The sequence below is a fragment of the Emydura macquarii genome, unplaced genomic scaffold, assembly GCF_026122565.2.
Source record: "Emydura macquarii macquarii isolate MOO-44397 ecotype Brisbane River unplaced genomic scaffold, CSIRO-AGI_Emac_v2 contig_1253, whole genome shotgun sequence".
In the NCBI taxonomy this organism is placed as follows: Eukaryota; Metazoa; Chordata; order Testudines; family Chelidae; genus Emydura; species Emydura macquarii.
In genome coordinates, this window is record NW_027131390.1 from 101,655,190 (window position 1) to 101,679,056 (window position 23,867).

The 23,867-nt window shown below is 43.8% G+C and overlaps 1 protein-coding gene across 1 annotated transcript in view; it reads left to right on the forward strand.

The window, feature by feature from the left end:
* The window catches only part of ADCY5 (adenylate cyclase 5), a 301,690-nt gene extending 279,559 nt beyond the window's left edge, over nt 1-22,131 (forward strand). The window contains exons 15-21 of the mRNA XM_067549629.1: nt 317-492; nt 10,956-10,982; nt 12,273-12,405; nt 15,665-15,928; nt 16,301-16,505; nt 17,265-17,389; nt 19,623-22,131. Of these exons, the coding sequence (XP_067405730.1) occupies nt 317-492; nt 10,956-10,982; nt 12,273-12,405; nt 15,665-15,928; nt 16,301-16,505; nt 17,265-17,389; nt 19,623-19,751 (1,059 nt within the window). The 3' untranslated portion in view covers nt 19,752-22,131. The remainder of the gene's footprint in view (nt 1-316; nt 493-10,955; nt 10,983-12,272; nt 12,406-15,664; nt 15,929-16,300; nt 16,506-17,264; nt 17,390-19,622) is intronic.
* The last annotated feature ends 1,736 nt before the right edge of the window (nt 22,132-23,867 follow it).

The window sequence follows — 23,867 nt, forward strand, 5'->3', positions numbered from 1 at the left end:
AGCTGTATGCTTAACGGAGGACAAGTAGGGTCCAGCTGACCCAGGTGCTTGCACCCACAACTCCACTAAGTTCCATGAGGTGGCACAGGTGTAACCAAGGGCAGAATCAGGCCTTAGAACATTAGGCATTTCACTGTAATATTAATATGATGGTGCTTTCTGCTACCTCCTGGACACACACACACCTTGGCCTTCGGTCTAAGCTCAGAGGTAGGGTTACTACTCCTCTACATGGCTGTTATGTCTCTTAGTTTTGGTTTCCTTTGTCCTACTGAGTTTTATCTCTCTTCTGTTTTCCTTTTTTGTCTTTCCACAGTATTTTACCTACAGTGTCTTACTGAGTCTGCTGGCCTGCTCGGTGTTCCTTCAGATCAGCTGCATTGGGAAACTGATCCTAATGTTGGTCATCGAATTCATATACGTTCTCATTGTGGAGGTGCCAGGGGTGAACCTCTTTGACAATGCGGATCTTCTGGTTACCGCCAACACTGTGTAAGTGGATTTCACTCGCAAAACGTCTTGCTCTGTCATCTTTAATGCCGATGACGCCTCCATATCACTCAGAAGACAGGGTCTCTGAGTCCATAGTGCATAAACTGTGGCAAGGCAGTACCGACGTGTAAGTCACCACAAATTAAGGCTGCATCAGCGTTGCTATTCTCCATGGTCATCTCACCATCGTAGTAACATTCATCTCACAGGCCTCTGCAACTTAGAAATCATAATTCCCTTGAAGATTAAAGGTGGGTTGCCAGGTTCTCAGTAACGACCAAATATTACTGGTAAAACGGAACTAGAATGAGTGTGGATTGTTTTCTTAGAATGGAGACTGTTAGCTGTTCTGATTGCTAGCACAAAACTCTTGCACACTATCAACCCAGAGATGGCTACTTTAAAAAGAAAAATTCCAACAGAGTCTGGATGGCTCAGAGAATTGGGGCTCATCTAAATGAACAGGTAGCGCAGAGCAGGCTGGGGTACAAATCTATCTCGCATTACGGTACTGCGCACTTGTGAACCGGGAGTACTATGTTCTTAGAGATACCCAGCTTTGAAATGAGAGTAAGTCACTAGGGCACTCTTAGTGGGGGGCAGAAGAGTACACGTGGACCATTAGTGTTTGGCAGGCTAGTGCGAGGTAGATTTACACCCCTGCCTACTGTGCAGTAACTATTCCTCTAGCCAAGCCCTTGGTAAAGAAATACCTTGTTGCTTCAAATCCAGCCCCCAGGTTAGTAGTGACTCAGAATTGCTATCAGGTGATGTCTGCCTGGTGATCCTAATGGACAGGTGTCCACATCTCAAAAGCCAGCACCAAATGTGACATTAACTCACAATCTCTGCAAACAGGCCAAGGACTAAGTGGAAATGGTGAGCAATTCATTTACCTATAGAGGTGCATGGGTCCCTCCAGGTCAAGGTTTTGAAGCAGTGTGAGAGAAGTTTGCACTAATGCTACTGAACAAACCTCCTCCTTCCACTGATCATGGGACCCCCTCAAGATGTTCAGAGGAGAGAGAGAGAGAGGTGTGTGCATGCACATGCACACACAAACACACTCTCTCTTTCCTCCTGAATTACCCACCATATATTCCACTGTTTTCTTACATGTTCGTCTGTCTTAATTTCATCTCATTTGAGATGGAGGCAACTAGCCCACATGGATGGTTTCAGGAGTTTTCTGACGTCCATTGGTTCTTGAAAGCTGGGCATGCTCACTTCTCAACACTCAACGCTACTTGTATTAGTATCACTGTTTGTCCAATAATCATTCATGATTTTATGGGTTCTCCTTTAAATTTACCGTGGAATCACTGCAAACATTTTGTTAGCATAAGCAAATGAAATTGGGTAGGCAGCCAAGTGCCACTCATATCACTTCTTTGCCATGTTAATTCTCAGTAGTTTTGGTGCGATGAATCTCTTTTTGGCTTTGGTTTTTTCTTTTAGGAGTAGATTTATTCCTAAATAGCTTTGCCTGTTTGAAGAAATAACAAAAAACATAATTAAGGGGGGGAAAAGCATTTTATACCCCCAAAAGACATCATCTTCTTGGTAAAACTAGCACTAGGCAAGATTACAGCACTTAAAAGTGTAATTTACATCACTCCACAATCAAAATGTCAGTAATAAGGTGGAGGAAATCAGCAGGCTTTCCCAGAAAGAAGTTTCTGTGCTGCTGTATTCTCATTAAATGATTTGTGTTTGCACTAAAAGCTCCATTAGCAGCTAACACCCCAAAGCGTAGCAATCCATTTGTGTCTTGTGGGAGACGAGTAGTCAGTGTACAACACACAATCTAGAGGAGATGTACCACCATGTCCAGCTGACATAAAAAACATTGCCTCCTGATAGTTTAATTGGATTCCTGTTGTAGTTCTATAATTACTGCCTATGCTGCAGGTGTTACAGTATACTCGCTAATTAGCAACTATACAGATGTCACTTTGTACTTCTGAGTATAGACCATCCCACCGTGCAAGCAACTGAAGACTGATAGTAATGCACTGGGAATTACAAGACATGACTGTAGTGACACACCAGCATCATGACACTTGAATTATAACTAGAGGAGCAAAGCTAGTGTCATGTAAAACTTATCTGCTATGCAGGAGATAAAATCAACTTCATAGATTTAAGGCCAAAACACATCGTTCTGATCATCCAGTCTGATCTCCTGCATAACATAGGTCAGAAAACCTCACCCAGTAATTTCTGCATCGAGCCCATAACTTCTGCGTGAGCTATCACATATCTTTTAGAAACACATCTAGTCTTGACATTCAGACAGCAAGGAATGGAGTGTCCATCATGTTCCTAGGTAAGTTGCTCCAATAGTTGATCATCCTCACTATTGAAATTTGCATTTTAGGTTTATTCTAGCTTCAGCTATCATCCATTGGATCTTGCTATGCCTTTTTCTGCTAGAGTAAAGAGCTGTCTACTGTCAGAAATCTCTTCCCCATGTAGGTACCTGTAGACATGATCGAGTTATCTCTTCACTTCCTCTTGGATACATTATATTAAGTTTCTTCAGCCTTTCATTATAAGGCAGGTTTTCTAGACTTTGAACCATTCTTGTAACGCTTTGCAGAACTCTTTCCATTTATCAACGTTATTTTTGGAAGTGTGGACACCAGAATGGGGTGCAGTATTCCAGTAATGCTGTATGCAGAAGGTAATACCACCTCCGTTCTCCCCCTTGATATACTTCTGTTTATACAGCAAGGATTGCATTTGTTGACTAGCTATAGCATTGCATTGGAAGCTTATGTTCAACTGATTATCTGCCATAACCCCTCAGTCCTTCTCAGAGTCACTGCATACCAGGATGCAGTCCCCCATCTTGTAAATGTGAACCTATGTTCTTTGTTCTGAGATGTACCACCTCATATCTTGCTGTGTTTAAAACCTGTCCAGAGCTGGTTCTAGGGCTGGCTGAACAGGGTAGTTGTCCTAGACACCAACTTCCAGGGGACACTTGACTCTTTTTCCCCCTCCTTCACTGATTGGCTGGCCTTTTCTCTCTGTTTTTGTTTTCTCTGCCACATTTGGCAGTGGGAGTCGCTGAAATTGTTTGGCTCGCAAAATGCCTAGGGCTGCTCCTATGCATGTCGTCCAAATAAACCCACTATCAGGCAGTGCTGCTTGGTCTGTATAACTTACTTGTTCCCATGATTATTTACCACTCCAACAAGTTTGGTGATGTTTGCATACTTCACTAGCAATGACTTCATATTTTCTTCAGATCATTGCTAAAAATATTAAATAGAATGGGACCAAGAAAAGACCCTGTGAAACCCCACTACATTCCGTCCTTCTTCCAGTAGGAGTAGTGGAGGGAAACACCCATCTAGTTTTAAGATGGAGCTTTATTAATTTATTAACAGGATTATTCAATGGTCTTTTCTGCGCTAGCAGGGGACTGGACTCAATAACCCAGGAGGTCCCATCTAGTCCTATGACCTATATTTCTGGGGATGATGATTCCCCATTTACAATTACTTTTTGTGATCTGTCAGTTAGCCAGTTTTTAATCCATTTAATATGGGCTACATTGATTTGGGGTAGTGCTAATTCTTTTGTCAGAATGTCAAAAATCGCTTTTATGACCAAACTTTGTAAACACATCAAAAAGCAGCATGACATGACCTATGTTTGTTTGACATGACCTATGTTACATCAAACCATGTTGACTGGCATTAATTAAACCTACCGTCTTTTAAGTCTTTACTAATTACGTCCCATATTAGCCTTTCCATGATTTTGCCAGTCTAGTTACCAGGTCAGCCCATTTACTCTTTTTAAATAGTGTCACAACATTAGCTTTTCTCCATTCCTCTGGAACTTCCCCTATTTTTCCAAATGTATTTGTGATAGTTTCCCAGGGCTGCCCGGGATTGTGAATCACCTGATTACCTTCCGGTCTCAGCAAGAGAGAGAATTGATGGTGCTAAACTGAGTGTCAGCTCCCTGACATCCTCAGTCTATTAGCCACTCAAAGAATCTCCTCAGGGCTCTGCCAACCCTTAGTTTGCTTTGCAAGTTAACACTTGGTGTACATCAGTCCCTGAGCTCCTCTGAAGTCACCTTCCGTAGTGTCCAGCCCATGTCACCAGACACTCACAGTGATTATTCTCAAGAGAACAGCATACACACAGCTTCACTGGCACAACTCTGGATCAGGTCTTTTATAACACCACAGCACGCAGATCAAAGATTAAAGAGATACTGAGTGAGGATCATGGAAAGAGAAATGGTTACATGTGAAGTAAAAAGTATAACACACTTCTTACAGTCTAAACTTACGTTAATAAGTTAAAATCCTTGTCTAAGGCTCACCTAAACTTTTCTTCCAGCAGCATCAACCCACATGACTAGATCCACTGTTCATGGGTGCAAAAAGGCTGTCCTTTGGGCTCCCTCCCTGCAGTAATTACTGCGATGGCTGACGTCCACACTGCCCTCCTTGGGTTGATGGAATGCGAGGGGCAGTGTGGGGAGCTGAAAGGCTGGGCTCTCAACTCCCTGCCTGGAGCCCCACAGGATCCCGTGCTCCTGGCGGGCTGCCCCCCTCCCACTCCCTGTTCCCCGCCAGGAGCCAGAGGAAGCCGTGAGGGGCTTCCCTCCTCCCCGTTCCCAGGGGGAACTAGTCTGGGGCTTCTTGCCCCTGGGGAGTGGGGTCCAGCTGCCCTGGTTTCTCGCCTCCCCTGCTGGGTTCCAGCCACCTGCAGCTTTTCCCCTCCCGGCTCACAGCTGCCAGTCCAGCCACCTGAGGCTTTTCGCCCCGCTCCCAGCTGGTTTTCTTGTCAATTTTGACAAGAATGACAGATGACTAGCGATGTTCAAGAACGCAGTGACTACATTGACACTGCGTCGCCCTATCTATGCCGAGTACACCTCGCGTTGAGGTAGTTTTATTATGTCGGCCTATCAAGGGAGTTACATCAGAGGGAGGAGCATTTGAAGGTGTACACCTCCACTGTTTTGTCGACAAAACTCTCTAGTGTAGACTAGCTCTTACATAGGCATAGCTATATCTCTTAGGGAATGTGAAAAATCTACACCCCTGAGAGACATAGCTAGGCCGACCAAACCCTTGGTGTAGACAGCACCATGTTGATGGAAGAATTCTATGTACTAATGAATCAGGTTAGTGAATGCTTCCCATTGCTGTAATGCGTGTCTACACTGAAGTGCTAGTGTAGCGGTTTAAGTGTGGCCATAGACGAATGTTTTTTCTCTGATACCTGTTTACTTCACATCTGTTCTTTATTAGCATTCAGTTCTAACCAGCGACAGGAGACCCCTTGTGAAACAGTCCAATGCTTAATTTATCTGTCAGTCAGCTTGCTGCACAAAACACCCCTGCACTGAGAGACACTGTCCCTGATGGTGACTCATAGCTTTGATGCAGACTCTCCGGATATATTTTCAGTATATAACTTTTTAAAAATCACCGGTACAAACATTTCACAATTATATTACTGACTAGCGTGACACCAGCCTTCATTTGATACCTCACAGGACACGATGTAGGAATAATTACCAAAAAAGCAGTCTGTTAGGTGGAGTGAGTTTGTCAGGCCTTGTAGGAGTTGCTGACACAGAGGCGTGAACCCTTCGCCTGTGAGCACCACCAGGCCTCTGTGTCACATGGTTACAAACTAACATCAATGACTGAGAGAGCTTGGCTGAATCTTTTAACACTTTATGAACGCTGGTGTTCCCGTGTAGTCAGGCTGCCCAGGCACTTGCCTGCATATGTTACATCCATATCACAAATGCCTCTTTGCTGAATCCGTTGTCTAAGGACATTCCTGAAGTCCCATGGTCAGGTAAGGAAGACTTCCCATGTGGTCAACCCCCCCAGGCGCCCATGGAACTTGTCCTGTTCTGCTATGTCCATCCTCCATTAGTGCAACGTCCCTAAGTAACCTTATGCCTGCAGGGTGAATTACAGCAGCTGAAGAGTTACTCTCACTTATACCAGGGCCTGGTAGTGCAGGATCTGGGAGCCACAACCAGTACCCCGATGGCCTCTTCCTTCTCTCACCACCACTATCCTGTGCCAAGTAGATCTTTGCCACAGGGAAGAATCTACTCCCATATATATTTTTGAAAACTCATGGCAATTTGGGGAAGTCCTGGACAATTGGAAAAAGGCAAATATAGTGCCCAGCTTCAAAAAAGGGAAGGAGGAGCTAGGGAACTACAGCCCAGTCAGCCTCACCTCAGTCCTCGGGAAAAATCATGGAGCAGGTCCTCAAAGAATCCATTTTGAAGCACTTGGAAGAGAGAAAGGTGATTGGGAACAGTTAGCATGGATTCACCAAGGGCAAGTCATGCCTGACCAACCTGATTGCCTTATAGAATCATAGAATATTAGAGTTGGAAGGGACCTCAGGAGGTCATCTAGTCCAACCCCCTGCTCAAAGCAGGACTAACTTCAGCTATATCATCCCAGCCAGGGCTTTGTCAAGCCTCAGCTTAAAAACCTCTAAAGATGGAGATTCCACCACCTCTCTAGGTAACCCATTCCAGTGCTTTACCACCCTCCTAAGGAAAAAGCTTTTTCCTAATATCCAACCTAGACCTCCCGCCATGCAACTTGAGACCGTTGCTCCCTGTTCTGTCATCTGCCACCACCGAGAACAGCCTAGCCCCATCCTCCCTGGAACCCCCTTTCAGGTAGTTAAAGGCTGCTATCAAATCCCCCTCATTCTTCTCTTTTGCAGACTACACAAGCCCAGTTCCCTCAGCCTCTCCTCAGAAGCCTTGTGCTCCAGCCCCCTAATCATTTTTGTTGCCCTCCGCTGGACTCTCTCCAACTTGTCCACATCCTTTTTGTAGTGGGGGCCCCAAAACTGGACACAATATTCTAAATGCGGCCTCACCAATGCCGACTAGAGGGGAATAATCACTTCCCGTGACCTGCTGGCAATGCCCCTCCTAATGCAGCCCAATATGCCATTAGCCTTCTTGACAACCAGGGCACACTGCTGACTCATATCCAGCTTTTTATCCACTGTTACCCCCAGGTCCTTTTCTGCAGAGCTGCTCCCTAGCTCGTCGGTCCCCAGTCTATAGCTGTGCATGGGATTCTTCCTTCCTAAGTGGAGGATTCTGCATTTTTCTTTGTTGAACCTCATTAGATTTCTTTTGGCCCAATCCTCCAGTTTGTTTAGGTCACTCTGTATCCTATTCCTACCTTCCAGGATATCTACCACTCCCCCTTCTATAATCAGATAACTGGCTCTGTGGATGTGGGGAAAGCAGTGGACATGATATATCTTGACTTTAGCAAAACTTTTGATATGGTCTCCCACAGTATTCTTATCAGCAAGTTAAAGAAGTATGGGTTGGATGAATGGACTATAAGATGGATAGAAAGCTGGCTAGTGATCATGACTCGATGTCTAGTTGGCATCCGGTAACAAGCGCAGTGTCCCAGGGGTTGATCCTGGGGCCGGTTTTGTTCAACGTCTTCATTAATGATCTGGAGGATGGGGTGGATTGCACCCTCAGCAAGTTTGCAACTGACACTAAGTTGGGGGGAGTGGTAGATACGCTGAAGGGCAGGAAGAGGATACAGAGTGATCTAGACAAATTGGAGGATTGGGCTAAAAGAAATCTGATGAGGTTCAACAAGGACAAGTGCAGAGTCCTGCACTTTGGACGGAAGAATCCCATGCACTGCTACAGACTGGGGACCGACGGGCTAGGCAGCAGTTCTGCAGAGAAGGACGCGGGGGTTACAGTGGACAAGAAGCTGGATATGAGTCAACAGTGTGCCCTAATTCAGCACTGGTGAGGCCACAGTTAGAGTACTGTGTCCAATTTTGGGCCCCCCACTTCAGGAAGGATGTGGACAAATTGGAGGTAGTCTAGTGGAGGGCAACAAAAATGATTAAGGGGCTGGGGCACATGACTTATGAGGAGAGATTGAGGGAAATGGGCTTATTTAGTGTGCAGAAGAGAAAAGTGAGTGGGGATTTGATAGTGGCTTCCAACTACCTGAAAGGGGGATTCCAGGGAGGATGGAGCTAGGCTGTTCTCAGTGGTGGCGGATGACAGAACAAGGAGCAATGGTCTCAAGTTGCAGGGCGGGAGGTCTAGGTTGGATATTAGGAAAAAGCTTTTTCCTTAGGAGGGTGGTGAAGCACTGGAATGGGTTACCTAGGGAGGTGGTGGAGTCTCCATCCTTAGAGGCTTTTAAGGCCTGGCTTGCCAAAGCCCTGCCTGGGATGATTTAGTTGTGGTTGGTCTTGCTTTGAGCAGGGGGTTGGACTAGATAACCTCCTGAGGGCCCTTCCAGCCCTAATCTTTTATGATTCTATGATATCCACTGCCCTCAAATGGGAAACGTAGTAATTAACCAGGTTAGTGTATTTTTCTGCTGTTCCAACCAGTGCAAACTACGTCAAATATTCCTGCCACATAATATGAGTCTCTCTCAACCTTTTAATAGAAGGACATTGTTTGAGGCAGCAGGCTTTTTTGTTCACCAGGGCTTTATTGTAAAGCACGCTTTCCCTATGTTTCACAGTCAAGGTTAGTGCCTACATTTGAGATCAGGTATAGCAATCTCCATAGCTCCTGAACTGTGTACACTGATAAATACAGCCTGGCCCTTGTTTGTTGCTGGTGTAGCAGTGTAAGTGGCTAAGTAAGTGTAAGTCTGCTATGAATGATGTGCACAAAAAAGATGTATTTATAAATCAAAATGAAAGCGAACCCTGGGCTCAATACAGCAGAAAATCTGTAAGAAATAAGATTAGGGAACCAAATATTTTTTTGCTATGATTCTTGGGTTTTGATAGGTTCTATCTCTAATTCTAGAGTGAGAAATCAACTATTCCTTAGTTCAGGTCTACACTAAAGAGTTAAACTGACCCAGCTACATCTCTCGGGTGTGAATAATCCAAACCCCTGAGCGATGTAGTTAAACTGACCTAATCCCTGGTGTACACAGCATTAGGTGGACGGAAGAATTCTTCTATCACCTACCTACTGCCTGTCAGGGAGGTGGATTAGCTACAGTGACGGGGGAACCCCCTCCTGTCGCTGTAGTGTCTACACTGAAGCACTGTAGCTGTGCTTCTGTAGAGGTTTAAGTGTGGACATAACTTTACTGTAGTCTCACTGTAACTATTGCAGAATAATTTAGCACCAAGTATTCAGGGATATTGTGAGGTCTCAGGATAAGGTTCTGTCATCTAATTTGCCTGTAAAGCACTGTGCACACCAGTCATCATTGATTTGTTTCGTGTAAATAGTTTTAAAAGACACCTATATACGGTGCTAGATGCTGAACCTCAATTCATACTACAGCCGAGCGCCCCAGCAAGATGAAACAGTCCCTCAGACAGGAACTTGCCAGCCAGCTACTCGCAAAAAAGTGTCTTCCCACCCCTTCTTTGTAAGAGGAGCATACCCTCTGCCCTCGCCAACTCTGTTCAATGTCTGTCTTTTGCAGTGTTCCCGCACAGTGCTAGTAATGCAAACTGCCATCTAAAGTGACCCTTAAGGTTTACTTAAAAGAAGTCTCTTCTGCTAACATTCATGTGCATAATGCTATGCGGGTGCTTGCACTAATGCTATAACAGTGTTGTAACTGAATGCCTTGCAGAATGGGGTGCACCATGCTAATGTGCTTTTAGGGGATGCAGCGGTATCATACCAGCCAACATGTCATGTGCATTCCTGCCTGAAGAGTTAGGAATCTATTTGGAAACTAGACGCAACGAGTGTGTATGACAAATAGAAGGAGAGCTGGGGGGCAAACGAGGGTAACGACAATACGATTATGGCGTTAACATCAGTGGGCTTATTCCTGAACCAGTGCTGTCAACCAGTCTTGCCTCTGACTTCAGCGGGTGCAAGATCAGGCCCAGTTTGATCGTGCCACCAATCGCGCAAATTGATGTTTCCTGTTACAGCACACTGAACTTTGCAATAATGACAATCACTTAAGTACATTACCATTATTATTATTTATTAGCATAAGCTCCTTGTTAATATTAAAGAATGCATGAATTTGGAAGATAGATCAGAACATCTTTTTCCAAATCCCCCAGGTTTAAAGCAAATTGTTCTGCTGGACAGTGTGTGGCAGATGTTCTGAAACATGCTCAGGCTTTTGCCAAGCATTTTCCACTGGATTTTAACTCCTGGATGGTCCTCTGAAAATTAACTTTCCCAGTAATCTTTAAACATAATGTATGTTTAATTCGCACTCTCCTTGCAGGGGAAAGTAATATACTAGCATCACTCCACACCTTTGAATTTAACTACTGACCAGTAATGAAATATTGTTTTTAAAAGGATTGTAGCGCCACACAGTGTTAAAATTGCAGAACTGTAAATATATGTGATGTCAGAAAGACTTGTGTATTACTCTTGAAGAGATCACCAAAATATTCACCTTCAATATGTCTGATTTTTTTTTTCAGCGAGTTCTCTAATGCAACATCAACATGGTGAGTTCCTTCCCTCCCCCCCCCCCCCCCCCCATTTCATGCCAGAAATTGCCTTTTAAAATGTTCACAAAATATAATAGTAGCATGTTTGAGTCACCAATATCAAGGCTTCCTCTATTTCTTGTCATTGCTTTCATAATCTGGCACAATAAAATATAGATACTGTGAAGGTGCTGAATGTTGACAATGCATGTATGCTTGTTCTTGGAGCATCTTCTGAAAGGGATGACGCCAACTAGTTACTGCTCCAGATGCCAGCTTTTAGCAAGCAACCACAAGCATTGTTCAGTTCAGAAAAATTCTCTCCGCTGCTCTTGCAAAACAAACGTTGGGTTACATAACATTACCCTGGAGGGTAGGGTTAGGATACAGAGTGACCTAGACAAACTGGAGGATTGGGCTAAAAGAAATCTGATGAGGTTCAACAAAGACAAGTGCAGAGCCCTGCACATAGGACGGAAGAATCCCATGCACAGCTACAGACTGGGGACTGACTCACTAAGTAGCCTTCTGCAGAAAAGGACCTGGGGGTTACAGTGGATAAGAAGCTGGATCGGCAGTGTGCCCTGGTTGCCAAGAAGGCTAACGGCATATTGGGAGTAGGAGCATTGCCAGCAGATCGAGGAAAGTGATTATTCCCCTCTATTCGGCATTGGTGAGGCCACGTTTGGAGTACTGTGTCCAGTTTTGGGCCCCCCCCTACAAAAAGGATGTGGACAAGTTGGAGAGAGTCCAGCTGAGGGAAACAAAAATGATTAGGGGGATGGAGCACAAGACTTATGAGGAGAGAGTGAGGGAACTAGGTTTGTTTAGTCTGCAAAAGAGAAGAATGAGGGGGGATTTGATAGCAGCCTTTAACTACCTGAAAGGGGGTTCCAGGGAGGATGGAGCTAGGCTGTTCTCAATGGCAGTAGATGATAGAACTAGGAGCAATGGTCTCAAGTTGCAGTGGGGGAGGTCTAGGTTGGATATTAGGAAAAGGTTTTTCACTAGGAGGGTGGTGAAGCACTGGAATGGGTTACCTAGGGAGGTGGTGGAATCTCCATCCTTAGAGGTTTTTAAACTGTGGCTTGACAAAGCCCTGGCTGGGATGATTTAGCTGAGGTTAGTTCTGCGTTGAGCAGGGGGGTTGGACTAGATGACCTCGTGAGGTCCCTTCCAACCCTCATCGTCTGTGATTCTGACTCTATAACGGTGCCTTCAAGTGAGAAATGGAGCTTACAGTTACAGCTATGTGGCTATTCTTCCTGGGCCAAGAATATTCACAGGCTTCTGTCTTCTTGACTCTAGCCCCCAGAAGGCATCAAGAGTGGCCCTGAAGATTGTGACCCCTATCGTCATAACTGTTTTTGTCCTGGCATTATACCTGCATGCCCAGCAGGTAGAATCCACAGCAAGGCTCGACTTCCTTTGGAAACTTCAGGTAGGTGGGTGTTGTATGTAATAACTGAAGTCGGGTTTTACAGTGCAAAATTATTGCCCTACGACAATGGCGTACTGATGGAAGGAGCCACACCCCCAGGCGCTGGCCTGCGGGGGGACGCCAGGCCAGCCCTTCACCATGTGCAGGAGGCGGGGAACGCAGGAGGCTTTGAGGGGGTCCCTCAGCGACCCCTCCCCCCCCCAGCGCATCGTGAAGGGCCAGCCCAGCCCCCTTCCCCAGGCTGGGGGGTGAGGCCGCCCGTCGGAGCCAGTGCTGGGCTGCAGGGCTGGAGAAGGAGAGGCAGGGGCCACGCAACGGGGTGTGTGTGGGGGGGGTGGTGGCACCAAGCCTGTATTTGTGTCCGTTCCTCCCCCCCCTCCCCCTCCCCGCAGGTACAGACCTCCCCTCCCCGGGGCAGCTGGGGGGCGGCTCTGGAACTCCTGCTGCCCTGTGGGAGGGGGCGTGGGAGGTCTGGGGAGGAGGGGGGGGCACAAATGTAGGCTTGACCCCCGGGCGCCGGAGACCATCGGTAAGCCACAGCCCTAAGGTGATGGACATTGTGATCAAATGCCCATTAATTTGATCTGGACATCGCTGTCAATCGGATAGACCAATAATGCTCTTCACGTCTGTAGCATCTTTCAGTCCAGGATCTTGACGGACCTTATCTACAGGGATGCTATGAATTTATTAATGTATTGGGATAAGCGTTATCCCCATTTTACAGCTGGCTAAACTGAGGCGCAGGGAGTTTAGGCTACTTGCCAAAGGTCCCCTAGCAAGGCACCATTTCTATTTTCTTTAACCATGTTGCAGAAATCTGAAATGAGAGGCCAGCAGCAGAAAGAATCTGTCCAGCTTTCAAAAGCTAGCATACACCTATGCCTTCAGGTCACGTTTCTTTTAGCCCTTGATCTCTATGTAAACAACCATAGAAACCACCTCTGAAATATAAGCAGAAACCACGTTGGGTAGGCTTTAGTTTGCGGCATTCAGAGGTATGGTTTTCAGAGCTTGGATATATTCACATATTTAGATCCTATGAATGTCTTATGGCTTAATTGTTTAAAAAGGCAGGACCGTTGTACTATCCCTAATAACACAGCTAGGTCAGTCAGGGTAATAACCAGGGTAAATCTATTTCAGGGCATGAGCTGATTGTTTGGAAGATTCCCTGTGGAGTTCTCAACTTCGCTCTCACAAAACGTTGCAGCTAGCTAGATGTCTTCTAGGTCTTTTTGCATATTTCAGTCAGATACTGGCTGCTAGTGGATTCATGATGCCAGACTAAATGGATTAATGTTCACATAGCAAGATACCACACTACTAATAAAAGGATATTTACACAGTGCTGCACATATCTTCAAACATCTGTACAAGCATTAACTAACTAGTGCTTCCTTGAAATGTGGGTAAACATTGTTACCTGAATTTTACAAATGAGGAAACAGAGAGGTTGAGGGGACATGCCCGTGGCTGCTCCAAGATACAGAACAGAGCCAAGTTTAGTATTCAGGATTCCCATCCTGTGCTCGGTCCTTCGATTATCTTGCTTCTCTAGATTCTCTAGACTCAAAGATTCCATGTTCCTCTGTTTCCTGTCAGACCTCGAAATCTCACATTCCAGACGTGGCCTCATTTGTATAAATCAGGTTCACAGTGTCAGACAAGCAGCACTGAAGTCCTGGTTTCGAGAGGAATGAAACCGCGCACGTACCTGGGACAGCTGTTAGGTGTTCCTGTGAGCAGGGCAGTTACAGGTTATCCTGTACTAGCCACACGGTTCACGCTTGCTACCTGTACAGATTTCCTTCCTTTCTTTTGTTTTGTGGTTTTTCAGAAATTTTCAAAATGTAATAAAAAGGGGGTAGGAAGAAAGCGATTATTTTGTGGTAGTGATGGAAGAGGCACAATATATGCAAGTCTGATTCTGCTCTCACAGGAGCATCTCCAGTGCAGCTTACAAATTGTAAAGCTGGTACTAATCAGGTCTACATACAGAACTCAGAACTATTATCAATGAAGTCTGAGTCATAGAGTGAGCTTATACTCAATGTATTGTATCCACTTTTTCCTAGGAAAGTACAGCCATCCAGTAGCTCCAGTTCCTGCTAAATAAAATTCCTAAAATCCATACACATTGGGCCAATGTTAAGAAACCTAACAATCCTTCTCAACCCCCAAACTCTTCCTGTCCAACCTCCCAAACATACTCCTCCCTCCTCTGAAAAAACCTGGGAACGCATATAGACTTTGCAGTCTGACTGGAAAGTGACCAATTCCAGACTTTGGCCGACCAGCGCAGGTGGGGCTGGGGCCTGCACTCCTATGGTGAGGATCTCCTGTAACTCTCTGAACAGGTTTGCTGACAGTGTAATCCAGACCAGAACACTAGCCTAGCCTGATTTTGTGTAAGCTCAATTGTAATTATATTTCATGAGCATCAGTCTGTACTGGCAAACCTCACACAAACTGCGTTTCCTTTTGTTTAGCAGAGTAATGAGCTTTTTTGACATTGTCATGTCACTTCTCCAGTCAGACTTGGAAGGAGACAGCCTGGCTTTGCATCTTTGAGGCATTGTGCACATGGCTAGGAGGAAACCCACACAGATCAGTGTCTGCTGTGTTTGTCTTTTGGAGCCATAGACAAGCTTTGCAGCAAACCAAACAACTTGGTTTGAGGTCAAATACCATGTCTCTAAAATGGGGCAATACTGCTTATCACCACACACACACACCCTTCCCCAACTCTGGCCTTCCAGACCAGGCCTTCTTCCGATATTCTTCCCTACACATGCAGCTTTGTCCCTCCCAGCCCTGACACCCCATATAAACATCCCTGAGCTCCCTGCAGCTCCATGCACATCCCTCTCAGCCGTACAGCTCCAGCACCTCTTGCCCACATTCCAGCATTCCTCCCCACCCCTGTCCTCCTCTCCTCACAAATACCAGTGCTAGAATTTTACACTGACTTTTGCATGGATGTAAATAACTACCCCAGGGGCAGGACAGCTTAGCTTTAAGGATTTTCCAGGTCTGGATTGCCCACTGACAAAGGGTACAATACTGTGAGGCGCTGAGTCAACTCTGGTCCTATTGAAGTGATCTCCTCGTGGGAGCTGAGCAGTAAATGGCAAATGTTTATGGCCATGTTTCTAAAGTGCATTAGTGTTCTGCCCGCTGGTTCTGTGAGCTCACTCTCTCCTCCGAAGCAGTAACCAGACTGACCAACACAACTGTCTCTCTCTCTCTCAACTAGGCCACCGAAGAGAAAGAGGAAATGGAGGAGCTACAGGCCTACAACAGACGCCTCCTCCACAACATCTTGCCAAAGGATGTGGCAGCCCATTTCCTGGCACAAGAGCGGCGAAACGATGAGCTGTATTACCAGTCCTGTGAGTGTGTGGCTGTCATGTTTGCCTCCATCAGCAACTTCTCAGAGTTCTACGTGGAGTTAGAGGCAAACAACGAAGGGGTGGAATGTCTGAGGCTCCTCAACGAAATTATTGCAGACTTTGATGAAGTGAGTGAGAGGAAATCGAGACCTTTGACTTCCTTCTCGGGAGGGAAGGGTTGAACAGATTCTGTTTGCTCTGTCAGATGAACTCTAGCACGATTAACCAGCAATGGGATCAGTCCCAGCCCGTCTTTAAGGTCACTTTCTTTTTCTTGCCCTCTGCTGCAGCACCAAATAATTTCCCTTCCTTTGTGTACTGCATCTTGTTACCTGGCTGGAGATTCATGGACTCTGACCACATCCTCTCTGAGTCGTGGAGACACTTGATACAATTTTTCATAGTGAATGTGCCATGCCATACTATGTTGCTGAGTTAAATAGCATGTATTAGTTGGCATCAAGTCTTATTCAGTAACTTTGGTCTCTTTTATGAAACAGATAATAAGTGAGGACCAATTCCGGCAGCTGGAGAAGATCAAAACCATTGGCAGCACATACATGGCTGCTTCAGGCCTTAATGACTCCACTTACGACAAGGTGGGGAAAACACACATCAAAGCTCTGGCTGACTTTGCCATGAGGTTAATGGACCAAATGAAGTACATTAATGAGCATTCATTCAACAACTTCCAGATGAAAATAGGTAAAGTAATTGCATTGAGGTTACAGAATTAATTTTTGCTGATGTTCATTCTAACCTGGCCACGTCATGTAGAATTAAAAGTGCTGCTTAGTTTATATTTAAAAGCTACAAATGTACTGGTTCCAATGAAACCAGCCAGTGGTGACAGAAAACTAGTTATGGGTCTTTTCTTTGGGCCATACAAAATGGTGTCCGTCCCGGTCGTTGAGGACAAGCGTCCACATTATGAAAAGCACCACTAGCACCAGCACTCGTAGGGAAGTGATACTGGCAGCAACGAGGCCAAAGACTGCACAGTCACAGCGACTCTTACCTTAGGAGTGGTCTCACTATGTAAAGGTTGAGGGACGCTAGGATCTGGGCAGTACTGGGAATCTTTCATTGCTGCTGCCCATGGTGCCCCTTATGTGGACATAGCCTTCAGTCATTGTATCACCTCTCTTAGACACTAAATTTCCTTGAAAAATAGGGGGAAAAGAGTGTGGGGACACCCTAAAGTGATATTTAGGCTAGAGAAGTCATCAGGACTCTGTATTATCACATAGGGAGACCCCAGCCTTCTCTGTGGAATATACTTCTCCCAAACTGTCTACAACTTTAAAAAACAACATATTGCACAGCTAGAAGGTATGATTTAGAAAGAGAAATGCCTAGTCTTGGGATATTCATATAAGTGCCTGATGAACAGCTTGCTCACCTGACTCATAAGTGATGGTGTAAAGACAATGGACCTGGTTGGTTTTTTTTTCCTGTTTCTAGGGTTAAATATTGGTCCTGTGGTAGCCGGGGTAATAGGAGCACGCAAACCTCAGTATGACATCTGGGGAAACACAGTCAATGTAGCCAGTCGAATGGACAGTACAGGTGTTCCTGACAGAATTCAGGTGAGTTTTAATGAACATAAAAGACCTATTTTACCTATAATGCATCCTTTAGGGGATTTTAAATCTAACCTAAGTATCTATCTCATTTCATCACTTTGTGCCAAACGTGTGCATAGACAGTAGGGTGGGGGGGGGGGGAGGGGGGAGCCTGAAATCCTCAGTTCTGATCCTGACTCCTGCAGTCTGGGGATAATTAATTCCATGTCACTATCTTTCAGTTGGGGCACAGAATGTGGTAGGGGTGTTGCGAAGGTTAACATCATTACTAAAGCACTGGGGGAGGCAATACCAGGAGGCCAATTCTGCCCTGACTTACACCCAATTGACTTTATTGTTGAGTCCCATGCAACTCGATAACATGTTAACATATAATTGGGAAATGAAATACCCTGTGGAATAGGATCTGGCTACAGCTCCGTCGCCACACAATCTAACTGCTAGAGACCAGCAAGGAGCATCTTACAGGTATTTTGGCTTACTAGGACGTGCCTCACAAATGTGTTTCTGTAGCTACTGTTATCTGCTGTAGCAGCATTTCCCACACACTGTACTAGCGTCAGTTCTCTCTATCACAATGATGCTCTCTATACTCTGAGGAGATAAATACTCTTCAAAACTGTAGAAGAAATTCAGACAGAAGCGAGGGTGGGGATGTTTCCCTGGGGAAGCAGAGAGAAAGAGTAGTTTTAAGGTTAATGCAATCTTCCTTATTCTAATCAGCTCCTTGTTCAGTGTTCAAAGAGAGTGACCTTTCCATTTCCATTGTCACATGGCACAGACAGTCCTGTTTTCTCTTAAGAGCTGATGTCACTGTTGTGTATCATCATTCCTCAGTACTATACTGAAGAGGATATAAAAACAATAAGAGTAAATGATGCCAAAGACACGTGTGGATTTTGTGCTTTTTTTCCCCCAACTAAACTGAGAGTTAACTGGATCACTATTTATTAAACTTGTCTATCTAAGAGAATATCCATGAGTAGTTTTCTCTCTAGTAAAACAGATTAGCCTAGTGAATTCCCAGCCCTATAAAAGTAGAAGTGAAAACATTTAAACTTAGAAATCAAAGCATGCGATATTGTAAGGAACAATTCTGCACTGAACAGAATTTGTAGTAGATGAGATCTTAACAGGGCGTTGCCAGCTCTGTGTTTTCAGTGTGAGCTGACAGATAGGTGGCTACGCTGTATACAACACAATACTACATTTCCTGAACACTCCTTTTCTCCTTCTCATCAGACTGTTTATTAACACACTGATAGATCCTGCAATCTAACTGCACCCATTGTGTTAACGATCAAGCAATTGTGCAAGAGGATGATTGGATCAGCATTTGTGTGTACAAATTTCAGGTGCCACAGTTGATAGGCGCTAAATGTAAAGGATCTGGGGCTTGCTTTTCACAGGTAGATAGGCACTTCCTGGGATTTTCAAAAAAGCCTAAACAGGCCAGGCATTTAACTCCCACTGGCACGACTGAGGACTGTTACCAGGGCAGTTAGGTGCCTAATCTGCTTCATCTTTTGAAAATCCTAGGAGGTGCATCTTTAGACATCTTTAAAAATATGTCCCCTAGTCCCTTGAAAATGTTCTTCTCCTTAACAAATGGTTTTATATTTGAATGGCATCTGCCTTAAACCACAGAATGAAACTGGATAGTGCCTGAACAATCCTTGTTGTCTTTCACCCAATTTCATCACCTATTGTTTGTAGCTTCCTGAGACATGACACGTCATGTGCATTATCCATTTACCATATTTAAGGATTTACTTCATGGGAGCCACAATTTAAATGGATTTCCAGCTTATTTCCCTAAAAGAACCCTGCTTTCATAGGAACACATTATAGACTTCACCTGGCTTCTAGATGCAGTAGCCTTTTTCATATTGTGAGCTCTTGTAGCCTGCACCCACCCCCCCCTCAATGTCAGCAGAACATTGGAGACATGAAATGGGATTGCTAGTAATATTTCCTTCACACCCTCTAAAATCATGACTCTCAGCTGGAGAGCAGCTGATGTGCCCAATATGACTTTCTTGTATCATTTACCTAACTTGTATTGGCCACCTTAATGTTAACTGGCTGATATAAGAGAATTTTAACAACAACAAAAATGACACCCACAATTAATTGCATGTGTGGATTACTTGGCTGAAGAAAGATGGGGTGGAAGTGAGGAGAGCAACTTCATCAGTTCTCTGTTATCACTGCTAATTCTATCATTTCTCTGCAGGTGACCACAGACATGTACCAGGTTTTAACAGCCAACAGTTATCAGCTGGAATACCGAGGGGTTGTTAAGGTAAAGGGTAAAGGAGAAATGACCACCTACTTCCTAAATGAAGGGCCACCGATCAGTTAGCAGCAACCATTGCACAACTCTAAACATGGCATTTGCATGGAGAAGACTTGCTCTTTAGCTGTCCAGTTGCATTTTTTTCACGCAACAACTCTAGAGCAGAGGTCGGAAAAAGAAACAAGTAAGCAAACTTTGGCGACATACCATGCAGTGCAGAAGAAAGAAAACACTGTGGATTAATTCCCAGTTGAGTGCTAAATCGACCAAAGATGCATCTCGATGGAATTCCCAGATAAAAGAAATGAATTTGAGATTTGAAAATGAGGCTGCTACACAGGACATAAGATATTTAAGTATTTATTGAAGCTATACAAAATTTTACTTGGTTGAAGGAATGTATTATTCACTACAAAGCATTATTTTGGAATAGATTTGCACTCCCATAATGTTTCCGTTTGTACTGTCAGCTCTTTCAAGTGTACCACTATTCTTTTATTATCTGTTTTGAGTAGACTTTTAAAATAAAAAGTGACACCCAGTGTTCTACACAAAAGGCCTTTCAGAACAGCATCAGTAATGTTTTTAGGTTGAAAAGAGACCTACCCCTTTCTCTTACCTGACTAACAGACTACTCTTCTGAATAGGACTGGTACACCTAAGGAAGGGGAAGATCAAGCTGAGGAAACATGGCTCTGCAAACATATTTATTAAATAAACGTCTTCTGTGCTCTTCTTTGGTATATATCAGTTTACATGTGAAAGACTAAATGAAAACAAGAGACACTTTAGGGGAGTGCCCCCTCAAATTTCTTGTTTTTGTATTTTTTATTTTGTAATATTGAAAACATGGAGATCTAACAGATATACCAAATTCTATATTTTGTAAATTATATATATTAGAAAAAGTCTGTCCACACCAGCGTGTGGTGGGAGGTGTATATATAACCTGTGTAACATTCCGTGCGTTATTCTCTGAATACAGACTTGGCAGTTTTCAGATTAAGAGTAAACGATCAATGAGGTTTCAGGTCAAATCAGATGCATTTTAAAGTGAAAATTCAGAAAACCTACAGAAGAGGAAGACTCAAGTACAATAATCATTACCAACAACTGTTCATTTCAGGATTCAAGATGCCGTGGGGGTGCTAGAGTGCAGTGAATGGAAAGACGATGCATGATAAAGCTGTTGAAAATATCAGTCAAGCATAATAGAGAAGAGCACTAAGCAGCTGAAGGTAGAAGAAGCTCTGTCACAGTGAAACAAAAAAGATATTTTAAGATTTCTTTTAAAATTATTATTTTTCCCAGCAGCTACTACTAGGATGCTGATAATCCAAAAAGGTGTCCAAGATATTCTAAGTGCCAGTTGCCTTTACAAAGAACGCTGTACTGCAGTGCCAGGTTGACCGTCTTGTAGCAGACAGTTAATTAAATTAATGATTCACCTCTATTTTAAGAGTTAGGTGATTTTTATCTTTTTTTTTTAAAAAGATGGACAATTTGTGGATTTAGGAGATTTTAAATAGAGTGACAGCTATATTGGGCATAGCCCCTTACGGGGGGGAGGATATGAATAAATCATTTATGTACCTTTTTTAGCTTGTAAAGAATAAACCCTTGTTTGATTGTTTTTGGTTTGTTTTTTTTTTTAATAATTTTAAAACCCTATATTTTTTATATTGGAGAAAGGGAGAGTTTTGATACTGAATTTGGCTATCACTAAAATGATAAATCTTTGGACATTTAGTAAAGTTCTTTTCGACTCTTCTCAGGGCAAAAAAATACTGTACTAACTTCTTAACAATTGCACTACAGTGGGGATTTATAAATAAGAGTTTCACTTTACTTTTTCCAACATGAATAAATTCAAATCCATGGGCCTGTCCTACTTAATTTACCATGTGGCTTAGCCTCAAGCCATTTAAACTTGAGCTTAAATGGCACTCGCCAATCCCTTCTTCCCCCCCTTTACTATGAAACATTCTTGAAAAGTATAGTATATTGACTTCTCTAAAACTGCCAAGTCTGCCCTTGTACTATACTTTTGCTGCTTTACATTTTTTCTGATTTGCATAACACTTTAGTTGCATGGCACAGTAATGCCTCCCTGCCCTTTCCCCTTCTATCCTCTATCACTTTCTACCACTCACTGAGTTTCATTATCTTCATAATGTACGTTCATTTTTAGGTTTGCGTTCTACTTTACAAAACGCTGTATTCTTTACATTTGATCAGGCTGCTACGTCACCTTGCGCAGCTGTGTTGTCAATGATATTTTGAGTCCCCAGTATCTCTGAGTGTGATTGTTGACCGTGTCTCATGATCATTTCAAGGGGTATACACTCTATTCTAGATCTTACAAAAATTGCTACAGTTATGATTTCCCATGGAAATTGAAATCTATTTAAGTAATTTAACTATATTAAACACTGTTTCACTGGTACCCTGTCTCTGTTCTATGTTTTATTTACAATACAGCTGGCTTGTGAAAAGACCAGACATTTGCACATCACATCATAATTATGTGCAAATTTTAGCAGTTCCATATTGAAATGTAATGTCACTGATGTGCTCTAGGCAGAAAACCTAGAACTGTATTTGAATGAAATTTTGTGACTAATCGCACAATCTAGGTTACTACTGTGAGACTATTTAAGCACAGATCCTCCTATTTGTACTACGAACTCCCCACTGTGTGTACACTGTGTATTTAGGAACCTTCTAAGGTAAATTACAGCAAATATCAGAAAGCCTGATTATGTCTGGCATATTTAAAAGGATGCCAGTAACTTATCTACCTTGACATAGCTCCTAGATCTAGTTTTACTACAGCTGATTTATTTGCTACTACTTTCAGAGTTATCGTGCTAGATGTACAATACCATTTTAAGGAACAGAACTCTTAGGCCTATGTATTAAAAGCAGGAACCACTTATCCATAAGGGCTCAAGCTATATCACTGAGAACGGAGAGCAGGGTTGGTGTGAATGCCGCATTCTGTTACAACTCTAACTAACTCACCTGGACAACTGGCAGAGGAACTTGTTCTCTTCACAATAACATCTACTGACTAGCTTCACAAAGGGACTTAAGCACCTCGCTGCTTATGTCCAACATTTAGGCACCACTGCTCTTCTGCTGCTAAGCGTGGAGATGCCTGTGTTTCCACTAGCAGGCATGGGCACAGCCATGTAAGCGCTGAGGCTGCCCCACAGCTAAGGAGCCTTTTCACTTTGCATAATTAAATCTTTACTGGAGTATCGCATTGAACCTTGACCCTCCCCACATCCCAGCTGAGTGCCTTAACCACTGGGCTGGAGTCACTGTATAAATAATTAAATAGGCACTAGGTCAAAACGGAACAGCTTCAATTGGAGCGACAGAGAGAACCCCGCTCCCCTTCTCCAAGCATAGCCAGAAGCCTCCTGGTAAGGACAATCACCTGAAATGTGGGAGCCCTGAGTTCAAGTGCCTGTGCCAGAAAAGGAAGGGGAAGGGAAGGTGGAGTTTTTTTCCCCAGGAGAGGGTTCACAACTGAGAACCCTAAGCAGAGCTGGATCTTAGGCATCTGCCTGCCAGGCCGAAGGGAGATGCCCATAGCCTCAAAAGCCCCCACCTGCTTCCTTTGCATTTCAATCCCAGCTATTTTAAGGAGCTCATTTTGCTGACGTCAGAGAATTTCCTTCTTAGGTGCCTAACTCTCCCTGTGCATTGTATGGTGGAAGCTGGGTGCCTGGTGACTTCAGCTTAGGGTCAGGGCCCTAGGATTGAGGTGTGATGACACCTACACTCATACTATATGCCGTATGCTCGAAATACTAAATAAAATGACTTAATCTCACACATTAAATAGTCAGGGCCTTGTATCATTGAAAAAGGAGCAACAATTTAGATTGATAGAATAAACTCAGTTAAAAAAAAATCTTTGATCAGAAAAAAACAAGGAAAATTTTAAAAAACAAAATCATTATGAATAAATTAAAACCACCTCTATTGCCTCTTGGTTATAGAATTCATCCTATTTGCTTGTCAGAGTAAAGATGTCTGGAATCGTGTACTATTTGTAGAAGGGGGAGGGGAGGAAATGTGTGTGTTAGACTAGCAACCTACACCCAGTATTTGATCCATTGCCCCAGGATCTGAACTTCCTTTTTTTAATCTCAGAGGTATATAAATATT